Below are 14264 nucleotides of genomic sequence, written 5' to 3'. Positions count from 1 at the left end.
GATCTGTGTGTTTTGTTTATGCTGAATTTCCAGGGCTTCGCAAATTGTATGTTTGCAATAAAGAACGATTTAATTAAATTTCACGAAGGAGCACCATATGAGAGTGCTTTGCCCGTGGCTCTAGTAGAGCACCCGTGCTGTGGCCTGACATCCCCGTCAGTACAATTCTGTCTGCCTCCCCAGCTGCGGTCCTTACAGGCACCGATGCCTTCACTGGACTCCGGGCAGCTAGCTCAGGATGGGCACTCCATGCCTTTTGGCAGAACGAATGTCTGAAACACCATTACACTGGGTCTCGGAGTCAAAAACATGTCCCAAGTTATCTGTGCCATCAGAGTGGGCAGAGGCTGGGGACCACTAAGGCACACATCCCCCAACTTGTTCATTAACTTTACTAAATGGCTGAAGAAGTTTTAGTAAAACATGAATTTCTTTGACCTTCTTTGTGAGCTAAACACTTGTTTCTTGGCCCGACAACCAGATTTCCAGAGATCTAACAGTGAATTAATAAAGTATCAGCATAAGTATGCAGGAGGTTATCAGTCATCTGAAGTGTTACACTACTATGACAGAGAAAAGTAAATGGAGCAAAGTGAGGGAAAAACAGACATGGCAAAAGCAATTTAAAATCCATACATTTAACCCCAAAAACAGAGCAGAATGTACAAAGAAAAGACAAGCTGTAAGATGGAATATGATGGACAGATGCTGTCGCCGTAAAGCTCAAACTGGTTACTTTAATTTTGAGCTGACATTTTTAATCTTTTTTATTAAAATTGTGAGTTCTAATTTGTTAACCCATTTGGACAGTTTTATTAATTACTGCTTTTGAAGATGGTGCTGGAAAAGACATATTCCACCACTAGTATTAACCGCAGGGGGTGCCACTGAGTAGTATTTACTTTATTCCTTCATTAGGGATTTATGGTCCAATGACATCAAATGTTTTAATGTCTCCTTTAAAGGGGGATATGGAAACATAATGAATTAAAATAAAAGGAGGCATTTAGGGCTATTTTGTTAAAAGGAAACAAAACTGTTTTAGCTCAGCCATCTATTGCAGAAACAGATGCTATGTCATAAACTCCTTTTGTTTGGATAGTTTTACAGGGATGACATCTGTTTGACAAGGGAATTTTGGTGCTACAGTGGTGTCAAAATCAGTTCTTTCAGAAACATTCTTGAATCAGTTATGCTTTCTGGGGTATAATTTAATGAAACATTATGGTAAAACATTTTACTCTGCAGTTGTTTCTAACTTTAATTCTTAGGAAATCTAAAAAGGAAAGTCACCCCAATATGTTTTATTTCCCATAAACACTATGTACCGCACTTGAGACATTTAAAGTATATCAATTTAAGAGAGCTGATGCAAGGAAGCACAGTTTATTACGCTTTATCCCTAATTCTCCGGATGTGGCATCCGCCTTTTCATGGAACTCTAATTAAATCTTTTGATTCTAATATTCCTATTAGCAGAAACTTGGCCGACTGGTACCTAACTAGTACATAAAAAGATCTTGTGTTTTTTTGTTTTTTTAAAATAATGCAGATGAAATCTGGCAGTCATACTTGGGTAAGAATAAGATCACAGCAGGAAGCCTCACTTAAAGTTTGAGGTGGGGGCCTGTCATCTGCAAAAGCTGCTATGTTCTCAGTGGGTCAACTGGTACTGAGAGAGGGAAGGGCTTGCTTTCCATGCTGCGGCTTCCCCAGCTTGCTCGTATGTCACCCAAGGGTTTATGCTGGACTTGGCTCTTACAGGACAGCATAAAATTTCAACCTATTATCTACCCACACTGTCGAAGCTGAGTACTTACTAATACAGTATTGCATTCAGTACCTCAGGATATCCCCAGGAACACAGGTAAGATTCACTCCGCAGTGTGAAAAGAGAGAACATATGCAGCTTTAGTCCTGAAATTAACCCACATGACAACTAAGGGCTTTTTATGAAAACTTCATATGCTGGTCATGCAGCCTGTACAAAAAAAATGCACGATACCTTCTTGAACACATTTTCCATCAGCTGTATCACCGGCAATTCTCGACTCATTAGAAGTTGCTACTGACAAGGTATCTGGAAGACTATGTTGCTCTCTCTCATGGTTCCTCAGTTGACTCTAAAAATATTTGAGAAATATTCACATGTAACCTTCAATAAATGTACTTGCACTGTTACTAAGAGACTGTAGAAGCAGTTAATTGCTTTCACGGCCTAGTACCTAGAACACATTACCAATATTTTAAAATCAAATGTGCTAAAAGATTACCTGACTTATTTGACAGTTTACGAGAAGAAATACACCAGGGAAATCACAATCTCATCAAAAAGGCAGTTCTTTTCGCATTCTCTGAGAGGAATCCCTTGCTATCCCCTGCTTATGAATGGCATGTGCACACTTACTTACATACCGGCCTGCCAGCAGAGGGAAGAGCAGGGAACTCAGAATAACCCAATACTTTCACAAAAATAAATCCAAACAGTAACTGCTGGACTCCTGCTAATTTTTGCCTTTCAATATCAACTAAATGTGTAAGAGAGACCTAAGTGGAACCTCTCCTCCACAGTATCTTCTTCCTCCACCCCCACCAATCAAAAATGCAGGAGCCAAAGAAACTTCTGGAACTTGATTTTGCTGCCCGTTTGGATGCACTGCTTGTCTAGTAGCCTGAGGCCACTTTAGAATTTCATGAGGGCAATCCAGGTAGGCAGTGCATCTCAGACTCAAAGGCTTTTTTATTCCTGATTATCTTTTTACTACCAGCTAGCCCCCAACTCTGGGAAATCTGAGGGAAAAAGTCTACATCCTGGTTACCCTCTTAGGACATTCCCCCCCCCGCCCCCCCCCCCCACCAAACAGTCAACTGGCACACTGGAGAAGAAAAGTTCAAAACTAATGATTCAATTAATCCAGTTTCCTTTACCAAAACAGTATCTCATGCTGGTTGTTGGTTTCAAGGTAGCATATAAGATGAAAAGCAGTCAAAATAATCCTTGAAAGTCCCTTAAACTGCCCATAAAACAACACATGTGGCTCTATTTCCACTTTGCTGTCTTTCATTAAGTCCAACACAGGTTATTTTTCCTCCTGCAATGACACAGATTGCTATTGGCTGGTTGTGTCGCTGAAATGAATGACCTATATTTTGGGGCCATGGAAGATGAAAAAAAGCTATTTTTTTGCACTGATGATGTCGGATTACATTTGTGTAAATCAAATGTGTGTACATCCCTCCATTGTACACTCCCTTATAATTACCCTGCAATTTAAAATCAACACATTTTTAAAAAAAGATATCCACGCTAAAACTAAAGCAGTAAACACAGAAACTGTTGAGGAGGCGGTAGGCAGGGAAAACAATCCTACACCAGAAATTCTGATGACCCAGATTTCAGTCCCAATTTTAATACTAATTCAGTTGGGATCCCCTGGGCAAATGATCCAACTTTTCTGGGTCTCAGTTTCCTTATCTATAAAATGAAGTGGTTGGGCTCTCTCTACTGGGTTCCCTCCTGGCTCTAAAAATTCTCAGGTCCTCTGAGTGATTTCATAACTGATGCCTACCTTATAATGAAAAGATTCTTCACACCGCTTGCACTGGTATATTCTTGCCTTACAGTGGTTGATCATGTGGTTCTCCAGATCCTTGCTGTTGTCAGCTATGTGCTCACAGATGGGACACTGATACGGCTGTCTCTGCCGATGGACTCTCAAGTGCTGCTTGATGTAGCCCTTGTTTCCACTGGCATAATGACAAAGGCGGCAACGGTAGGGCCGATCGGCATTGGGGATGTATTCCACCACGCTGCTTCCCGACAAGCTCGTGTCGCTGTTGGGTTGGCACTGGGCATTGTCCTGCAACTCTTTCAAAATGTCATCATCTGAAGCATTTTGGTCTGTCCTTTCCCTCAGCTTTTCAATGACAGTCAGTAAGGACATGCTGATGCCTGTCTTAACTTGCCCATCTGACAATTCCTGCCTACCCTCTGGGAGTGCTACCAACGTAGAGTTGCTTTGGTTAAAAGTAGTTAATCCATCTGCAGAGTTTTTGAGTGGTGACATCATTTTAGAATATGCTGCCAATGTACTATCTACTTGCCTTTGTCCGGTGTCTGGATCTAAAAGGTTTATATTCCCATAGTGCCCGAGGTTGGCCCTTGTCAGTTCTGCAGCTCTTATAGGCATCGTCACGAGGGCTTCTGCAGCTAATGAGTGTAGTCTGAGAGACTCAGAATTTGTTCTTCTTCGGCCTGGTGGGGCATTCTCATCAGCAGCCAGTCCTTTGTTTATTAACTCACTGTCTTTCTTCTCTGGGCTACTCCAGCCTATGATCAGCCCCCCGATATCAACAGTACATTTATCAGCACGATAAACTTCATCTCTTCCTTCACACCCAATCTGGGATTCTGTCGGGCTCAGGTTTTTTCCCTCTTCGATTTCAGCATTCATGAGGAAATGTTTCTGTGAAAGAGTTTCTTCAGCACTTGGCAGACGCTCCACGATCACATTAACATGACCTTTTTTATTTGGGCTGCTACTAATGATCTTCTGTGCAGACGAAAGTAGACTATCAGCAATCAGATTCTCCTCCACATCAGAAATCACCTCTAGCATTTCTTCCTCGTTAGGGTCAAGAGTGACTGACTGACCTAGATGAACTCCTCCTTCTGCACTCTGTTCTAAAGGAGACGAAGAGGATAATGTTTCTGAGCTGCAAATCTGCACTTGTACTGAAGGCCCATTGTGGATACTCAGTTCATTGTCTCCAATAGCGATGACTACTGCATCTAGCCCACCAGGGTCAGCAGCCACTGAAGAGTCCAGCAAGCCTAGGGGCTCGTTTTCATTTTCAAAGATTGGATAGGAGCAATCAACCTCCCCAGCATGCTTCCAAGCATGTGTTTTCAACATTCTCTGCTGGCCACAGGTATAACTACAAAATAAGCATCGGTACATGCCATACTGTTCATATGCATACCATTTCCTCTTACCCATCTCCTTCACGGATGCATTTTGGGCAGTATGAGTTTGCGGACTGTCCGCACTCAAGGCGATATCAGAAGTGGTTTCATTATTTCCTTCTGTGGGTCTCTGAGAGTTGGAGGGGCTTACACAATGTTGGGCTTTGGATTGAGTGCGACTGTTGGCATCGTTTTCATGGTCATTTACCACATGAGCTTCAAGTTCCTCTTGGCTTTTAGATGTAATATGGCACTCTGAGCACATTAATATCACTTCATTCTGCTGACCATGCTGCTTGATATGATCTTTTAACACAGAGAACGATGACGACAGAAACTTGCAAAGGCTACACTGGTAGGACATAGCCTTCCCATCATTCTGGGCAAGAGAGCCAGGGGTAAAATGTATCTGTGACATCTCAGCCCTTCTAATCTCGGCAGCAGGTGACTGGGTTACTTTAGCTGGAATCTCACAAAGTTCCTGGGCTTCAAGAGAGTGCGCTGTAGCACTTGAACGTGAGCGTTTTTTCCCAATTAAAAGACATTTTTGTGACTTTTCATGTTCTACTATCTTGCTTAACTTCTGGATTACATGGATCAATGGATCTGTTTTAACTTTTCTTTGTTCATCAATTTCCAATGATGAACTGATGACCGTTTCAGCAGTCAATATAGCTTCCTGTTCTCCAATATCTGGCACCAACATGGCAACACTGCTGCTTTCTTCCATATCTAGAAAGGATAATACACAACAGAAAGAAACGACCAGGTTATAGGTACCCCAGGTATGTAATTACAGGAAATCAAAGCTAATCTTAGAGTTTAAGCCAATCTCCGTATTCTCTAACCTGGGAGCTCCGTTATCAGTACACCTGGCTATCCCCAACAGAGACTTCAATTGTTTACAACTTCTCTTTGGAGTGCCCTATATCGAGACTGATGATGATCTTTCCATCCATTTCTTTCTTTGGAAATGACTAACAATTTGCATCTCCTTTTTCTTCACTTTCTTTCCCCTAGACATCTAACTGGGCCCAATCAGTACTCCCTCTCTTTTGCCCAATGCCAAAATCAGGACTCCTATTCCTTGACTGAAGGAACACAGGCATTCCCAGGGCATGTGGAACCACCTCAAGTTACTACAAAATACCACTCTGTAAAGCCAATACATGATCGACACAACTCTTGGGAGACAACTTCTTATACCAAATATAATTGTAGTTTTATTATTAAAATCATAAATTTGTTTTTTTCTCCCCAAATCTTTGGAATTATGAAAATATAGTCGTGAACCTCTTGTAAAGGGCAGAGTGAATTTTGAGAAGTACTATGCAAACGAAACTACATAAAAGCAATGATCTAGTTCCTTCTTTTACTTCCTTCGATTTATCTTCCTGAAGATAAACCACAAACTACGCTGTGGTTTTTTCCTAGAGGCCATATTAGTGGTCAACTACTATTCATATGCATGTATTTTTTTTTTTTTTTCTGAAAGGGAAAGGGGCATCAGAGAAGGAAAACAACTGATATCGTAGTTGCGTTTCAGGTCTAAATATTCAAAGTCCTTAAAAGGGGTTCTCTGTAAGTTCTAGCAATGCATTACAGCCAAGGAAGTTACAAAACAAAAAATACTCACAATATCTTTCTGCCTAAATCTTGAATCCTCTATTTCCTGGCAGTACTTTCATTTCAAACATTTCCTTTGGCTCAAAGTGAGATTAATTTGTTGACTTGGATCACATTTTTCAGTTTAGGCTTTTTTCCAGCAACAAGTTTTGTTTTTCCACATTTTAGGTGCATTCTGGAGTCTTACTCACAACATTCAATAAATGCCAGCAAAATTTTTAGTGGCACCAGCTATAGACCAAAGACCATACTATTCTTAAACTTCAGTTGCAGGCTCTGAATTCTTATTTTAGGAGGTGAATAATGGCTTCTCTCCCCCCAGGTGGCTGAATCAACATGGAAGGGCCCTTCAGCCCCTGCCAAGATCAAACCTAACTCCTGCTAGACCCTACCAGCACTCTGACCAGCTGCGGTGCCAGTCCTCCCATATCTACTCTTGGCAACAGTGATGGCTTTTCCTCTCTGATTTTCTGCTCTTTCTGGCACACAAACTTTCTATATCTAGGTCCACATCAGGCAAAAATGCAAACATTTTATTCTCGGTTTCTTTAGTACTACTTCTTCCCTCCTTCCCCCATGTTCTGTCCAGTGTGATCAGCTTTCTTTTCTTTTCCATGTCCAACTGCACTCATGGCAGGGAATGCATTCTATAGCCATTACAACAGTGACTGTTACCCCAGCACCCAGACCACTGGCCCTTTAGCCACTCTCTCCCTTAAACAACCTGAGGGCATTACCTCTAAAAAGACTGTGGAGTTCCTTTCCATCTTTGTCAAGTAGGAAGATCAGTATTTTTAAATCTCTACACTCAATCTTAAGTCACTAAAGAAGGGACCAGTACGGGAACAATTTGTTTCTTCAGGAAAATCCTTTGTGACTTCGTAAGTCATTTTACTGCCTGAGAGTTTCACATTTTTAGGCCAAAGGGCGCTGTGGCTCTTTCTGTGACTACTGATTTCCCTTTAAGGTCACTCACTTAAGGCTTTATTTCATTCATAACAATTGTCAAATGCAAATTGGTTAAGTAATTGTTAATAACAGGAATCCTTGGACATTTAATTTCTTGCACAAGATCTGGTGGTCTACTGTAGATCTAAGGTCTCCTTCTCCATGAAATGTGACATCCATGTAGGCTGATTGATAGTCTGCAGGTTAACAAGTGAATATTTGCTCAACAGACTGCATACCCACAGGGTTACAAAGTTGATTCATGTTATCCCTCTTCTACTTAATGATAGAATAGGAAAGAGAGCAGTGCAAATTGCTCCCTGTGGATATTTCAGTGTGTAACCTTAAAAAGGAAGTGAAATGAAGAGGAGGAGGAGTTCATCTTATCTGAAGAAAAAGACTAATACAAAAGAAACTGACAAAACATTCAGATTTTAAAAGCTGTGTCTGCTCAGGCATTAAGAGCTAATGGAAATTTGCAGCAGATGCTCCAATTTTCCCTGAACATTTATGTAAGTACCTCATTTTAGAGGCTGCATACATTTGGGGATAAGTACAGAAATGGCAGCTATAAAACAGATATGACAACATAAAATACATTAAGGAACACCTGAAAAACCAGTTTGAGTCCACATGGCAGAATCAATATACAAGTTAAGTCTCGTTAAAACAAAAGTCTCTGTTAGAAAGGTTAGATAAACAGTTCATAATAGAGTATACACAGGGACGGAGTTAAGCTGACCTTAAGGCCAACCTTTTAAATTTTCACAAAAATTTCACTTAGGCCACCCATGTGCACATATATATGGGTTTCCATGTCAAGTGAAGTAAAATTTGGGGGGGAAAAAAAAAGAGATGAAAATAAGGAGTACAAATACAATCCCAGTGGCTCAATAATGACGACAACATGGATTATGAACATCTGCATACTATCCATGGCCTTCAAGAGATCAATGTAAATGCAACTTTAAAAACTGACTATGGTCAAGGAGGTGGGGGAGGGAAGGGGGGATACAGTAGGATTGGTAAATTTTGTAATTGAAGTTGAGTGATGAGTATCTAGGAATCCCTTATACTATTCTTTCTACTGTGTATATGTTTAAAACTTTTCATAATAAAAAGTTATAGTAAAAATTGTTATGTACAAGGCATTAAGCAAAATACAGTATGGAAAAAAAAATCACAGTACTCATGGTTTAAAACTGGGTTGACTGGATAGGACAAACATATTTAGAAGTTAGAAAGAATTAACAGCTTTTAAGTAATGAAACAGTATACAAGGTAAAACAGTCGGAAGGCAACAGTCAATGACCAAATCCTAATAAGAACTGAAGAGCTAATTTTGGTCTAGGAAGGTAAGAAAAGACTTTTTGAAGAGGTAAGAGGTGCACTGTATTCCAAAAGACGGCTATGCCAGATGTCAACCATTTGCCCCTCTGGGCTCACTGTCTCCTTTTCTCCACTGTGTTCTCTTCCCCAGGAGGTATTACATCATTAGACTCCCGTGCCCTCTGGTTTCTGGTTGCCAATGGGGAGCCATGACAGGCGATCAGAGGGAGGTAGCAGAGTGAGATCAGGATATTCATGTCCTTGATTCCCTCCCTCTAGGTCACCTGGGATTGGCCATGTTCCTCAATGGAAGGCCGTTCTCTCTAGGCGAGGGGGCTCTACAAGACTCTCCTGGTTCTGGTACCTCTTCCTTCTCCTGATGTTGCTAGCTTCAAGTAACTGCACTGTCCCTGTGGTTTGCCGAGACAAGTCCTACATCTTTATTAAGAGTAACTTTGTAAATACATCCTCCTTGAATTGTCCTAATTAGAGTGCTTCAGTTGCTCTTCTGGAATTCTGTTAACACAAGGGTAAGACCGACAAGGAAAACAGCCACAACATTATTATATTTTCATAAATGAGAATAAACCTGCTATCTAGTGGTTAGAGAAAAGATCAATATGGCTGAACGGGAAAGGTTTACAGAAAGAGGAAAGACTAGAGGCATCACCAAAGTAGGGAGCTTCTTGTTTGGAATCTTTAGACATAACAACATTAGACAAAATATACCAAATTGTTACAAATAAGTAAATATAAGTTGTATCCCCAACCAGAAAAGTTCAACAATCCTTCCCACCCAGTCTCAAATCTTTCCTAGACAACAGGACAGGTTTCCCCGGCTCTCTGAAAGTAGAACCTTCCTATGAAATCTTTTAGAAGCCGAAATGATGTAAAGTGCATAAGGAATTACCATTAATTTATATGGAAGAAGTTTTGCGTGTTCCCCAAACCAATAAATAACCTCTCTTAGGCTTTCCTGATACCTCAGGACACACCTTGCTAAAGAACGCACAAAATAAATCAAGATAAAGCACAGATGCTCACAGACACAGTTCGAAGCTGTGCCGCCTTGATGCTGAGATGCTGAGCGCAGTTCCCGGGCAGGGAAGGAGCTTGGCGGGGCCACTCTTGCCGCTTGGGGTATGTGCTGCCTCTATTAATGGCTCACTGCAAAACAAAGATTGAAAACTACTTTCACTTTTTGTCTTTTTTTTGTATAAGTGAAATCTTCGGGTTTCTTTCAGTACTTTCAGTTAGAGAAAGTAGGTACTATTGTGGGTCTTTCATAAAAGCAAAGTGGCAGAAAGCAAACTGAAAAGTGGGGGAGACCTGTATTCCACAGGCAAAAGCTTATAATTAATGTCTTTCCCAAGAAAAGAACCAAATTATTTCAGTTATCTTTCTTTCCTTATAATTTACTACTTGGTTTCTTTGTACATCTAATTAGTTCCTTTCAGTTCCAGAGTAGGGTTAGGATAAGTAAAATCAAGTTGAACAATTCCTATGAGCCTGAGGGGGACTGGAGAAAGGCTGTCATTTTCTGTGCGTGTGCAAAGGCAGTTTGCTATTTTATAAAGAAACTTTTCTTTCAAATGAAGAATTTGTTATTTTCCAACTAGACAAAAATTGTGTGAAGTATGGCCAATTTCCCATTCTTCTAGATTATCCCAATTCTAAAATACAAACCATTTTGCTCCAGCCAAATGGCAGAAGTTTCTGATCTAGAATACCCTGTTAGTTGTGGGATCTTAGGCAAGTCACTGTTTCTGTGGGTTTTATTCAGATTCCTCAGATGTAAAACAAGAGACTGGTACTGGATGAACTTTCATGTCCCCGAATTGTAAACTGTCTATAAAAAATTACCTCGAGATTGCTTACACATTATTTATAGATTTATCTTACTGTCAGCTATAATTTATTTGAATCAAAATCTCCTTAGCTTCATCTGATTAATTGCCACTAAGAAAAAACAGTATAAATATCACAAGTACATGAATTTCATAATCTAAAATTTCTTAGCTGGCATCTAGCCTGAGAGAATATTCTAATTTGGCAGCCACGGTGAAGACATAAGGTCTAACTAACATTAACCAATATTAAGATTTAACATTTATTGGGCACCTATAATGTGCCAAGCACAGTGCTGGAGACTACAAAAATAAGTAAGAAGAAATCCTTGCCCTTGAAGTGCTCACCATCCAGGGGGCAGTGCCTATGTAGACTTTGTGTATTATTCATGTTATTTCTGGTAATAGTAGCCTCTTTTTTGCAGGTAAGGAATCTGAGGCTCACAGATGTAAAGTAGTAACTGGCTTAAGAATTGGAATCCAGGCCTATCTGATTCTAAATCCCCTTTCTTAATACACCAATTTCCCTCTTACATCTCAGCGAGAACAAATATGTATAAAGAATCAATAATGAAAAGAATAACAGCCCCTTACAGCTAGGTTGTATCAAACGTGTTAGCGTGTTTGATCTTCATAACGCTTTGGAACAGGCCAGGGGGGTGTTACACAATTTTACACATAAGGAAACAGTGTGGTTTAAGCGACTTACCCAAGGTTACATGGCTGTTAAGTGGCAGAGCCAATGTCTTTCAAATCAATTCCTGAAATTAACACAGTCCCTTGGATCAATCTTCAGAATTCAGCTGTGGCCAAGAATGAAAGTATATAGTATCAAACATTTATCTTTCTTGGTGAAACAAAGTAATGATTTCTTTTGGCAGTGAAAAATTTCCCAATATTCTATGTCAAAAAGAAATTCAGAGGAATGTTCATGCAACCCAATCATGTGATGCAAATTTACATAATTTCTCTAACAAGAAGACTATGATTTTGCACAAGTTAGAAAAAAACTGCTCTGGAAACTTCTCCCAATAATTGTGTATTTTGTTTTAGCTCAGAATTTAACTAATTGACTCAAAATACTATTGGTTTTACTGATATCACTTTCTAATGAATAAGGAACAATAAACTGTATATTACTATTTTAATCCTAACCAAAAATAAATCTAAAGGATGATTCTGCAAACTTCAAACAGTTCTGCAAGCACAGTGGGCATGAAAAGAGAAGACACAGTAGACTGACCTATATATCTTCTAATGCAGTTTCCTGCCCTGGTCTTACATTTCTTTGCTACTGTTCTTATACTAGCTAGGCTGAATCTCAAAAATCAAATAATGCCTATTCGTTTCTCCTAGAACGCAGCTACCTTATCGATTATGGTTAATAGTTCGTTGCCAGGGCAGAAAGCACGTCTTTGGTCCTTCCCTGAAGTTAATTTTAAACGAGTTAGTGAGGTAAAGAAATGAACGGCCAGGCTTTCTCTTTTAATCAATAACGCAACCCATACACTGAGTCAAGGCAGAGTACTGAAGAAAGTACAAGCTCAAGGAGGTGATAAATCCAGTAACTGCCTGATAAAAGAGATGCAGACTGAGAGTAAATTACAACCCACCGCAGTAACTAAAAAGATCGCCTACGGGTTGGGATGATGGCCTCCGCCTAATTAATCATCCAGGCCTTCCACACAAACCATTCCCTCCGGATGCCCGCAGGTCTTAAAAGGTGGGAGCTTTTCCCACTGATCTCAGTGATCTCTGGGGACACCAGTTCACCGAAAAGGTTCGTAATAGGGGCAGAAGGCTAGGCTTTCCTGTACTAGCTTTTTCTACACCAAGAATCGGCTAAAGGGCTGGGGAGATGGGGCGTGAGAAAAGTAATCAGGAGATGCGGTGAGGACACCGTCGTGAGCTTTATCCCGGCTGGCCTAAAGCAGTTTCACATCTGCAGAAGGGAAGGAAGCAACCAACGCCTCGCAGGCCCGCCTGCAGACCAGGCTGGTGACAGTATGCGGAGAGCGGCAGGTTTCCCCCCCACCCCCCACGGCAGGGCAAGCCCGGGGTCTCCGCAGGCCTTGCTGTGGGCGGCGCGGAGCGCTGGAAGAGGACGCGGAACTTGGGGCATGTGGCGAGCACCGGGCGGTGTTAGCCCGCTGAAGAGGAAGCGGGCGCCGGTAGAGGCCTGAGGGGAGGACGCACATGGCCGGCGGCGGCGCTACCTGCGGGCGGAGGGGCGGCCCCGGGGCGCGGTACCTGCGGTCGGGCGGCGGCTGCTGCTTCCGCGAGCCTCCTTTGGCCGGCCAGGAGCCCGGCCGTGCCCTCGCCCTCGTCCTCGCCCACCCCTCTCCCGGCTCTTTTCCCTCTTTTCCCCCGCTTTTCCCCTCCTCATCCGGAGCTCCAAAATGGCGGCGCTGGGGACGGATCACGTGAGCCGCGGGCAGGTCAGGTGACCCGAGTGGCGGGCGGCGGGGCGGGGCGATGCTCAGGCCCCGCCCACGGGCATCCTAGGGCATTCCGGCTGGGCGGGCGCGAGGAAGGAACCCTGGCGGGTCGGGGTAGCCTCGGTCCCGGGTGGGTTCGGGTCTGGGTCGTCGGCCTCCCAAGGCGTGTACGTTGTCCTCTCAGTGGTCGCCTAGGCCTGGAAGTCGGTGTGTCTTCCCACGTCGCTCCTATCTGCTGTGGGCTAGCTTCATCACTCCGTCTCCTCCCTAACTGGCTTTTCACCATGAGCACTGGCACTCTTTTCAGCCCTATGCTTATGAATTTGTACCTGCGCTTATTGGACTATGTTTTTTTGTGGTATTCTTGGCTAAAATGGAGAGGTCCCAGCTAGGTTTGTGGCTGGACTTAAGGTGTGACTGGTGAGGGGCAGGGCTAGCCCTGGGTAATCTATTTGCTTGAAAGACAGAAGATTTTCAGGGAAAGAATTCATCGTAGGGGTTATGGCCTGACTTGGTAGCTCCACACGGTAACACAACCTCAGTGTTTCTGAGGGCACCATGGTGTTTGTCATTTGGCTCTGTTTTTATTCATGGCATATACACCAGGGTTATAAGCAGCCTTTTTTTGTTCCCCTGCGAACAGAGTAAAATACAAAGGGAGTGAAGCATTTCATCCAACTTCACAGAGAATGCTGGACTGTTTTGGTACATTAGGAACTGCACAGCAGGGTTTTTGGGTCTGGACTCAGTAGGTGGGCCAGGAGAAGTAGGAAGGGAGCAAACCTAAGATTCCCTGCACAGTAATGGATTGGACTTGTTCATTGAGATAGCCCTTGGGGACTTCCAGATATATTTAGAAGTCTTTGCAGCAGGCTGGGCTCTCAATTATCAAGTGGGAGAAATATCTAGCAAAACTTAGGAACCTTTCAGACAGGTCAGTAATTCTCCTTGCTGTATCTCAGGATACAAATTCACCTGAATTGGGGGGGGTTAGGAAACCAGGAAAGTTAGATTTCGGCTAATCTACAGACTCCTTTGCCAGTTGGACCAAATAGCTAAGAAGAAGGAAAAATAAAGTGTTGAATAGTTTTTTTCAAGAAAAGAGATTGA

At 42.2% G+C, this 14264-nt stretch overlaps 1 protein-coding gene across 6 annotated transcripts in view; it reads right to left on the bottom strand.

The window, feature by feature from the left end:
• The window catches only part of ZNF507 (zinc finger protein 507), a 41350-nt gene extending 28219 nt beyond the window's left edge, over positions 1 to 13131 (bottom strand). For 2 of the 6 annotated variants that reach the window (XM_078063155.1, XM_078063156.1), the window contains exons 1-5: positions 12967 to 13131; positions 11426 to 11519; positions 9914 to 10036; positions 3570 to 5698; positions 2006 to 2123 (exon numbers count right to left, since the gene is read on the bottom strand). In XM_078063155.1, the coding sequence (XP_077919281.1) occupies positions 2006 to 2123; positions 3570 to 5696 (2245 nt within the window). In that variant the 5' untranslated portion in view covers positions 5697 to 5698; positions 9914 to 10036; positions 11426 to 11519; positions 12967 to 13131. Of the gene's footprint in view, positions 1 to 2005; positions 2124 to 3569; positions 5699 to 9913; positions 10037 to 11425; positions 11520 to 12932 lie in introns of all 6 variants that reach the window. The other 4 variants (XM_078063154.1, XM_036068993.2, XM_078063152.1 and 1 more) reach the window with 4 other exon arrangements.
• Between the last annotated feature and the right edge of the window lie 1133 nt (positions 13132 to 14264).

This window comes from Halichoerus grypus, chromosome 15, assembly GCF_964656455.1.
Source record: "Halichoerus grypus chromosome 15, mHalGry1.hap1.1, whole genome shotgun sequence".
Classification (NCBI taxonomy): Eukaryota; Metazoa; Chordata; class Mammalia; order Carnivora; family Phocidae; genus Halichoerus; species Halichoerus grypus.
The sequence above is the reverse complement of the archived record's forward strand: the minus strand, read 5'-3'. Positions and strand labels throughout refer to the sequence as shown.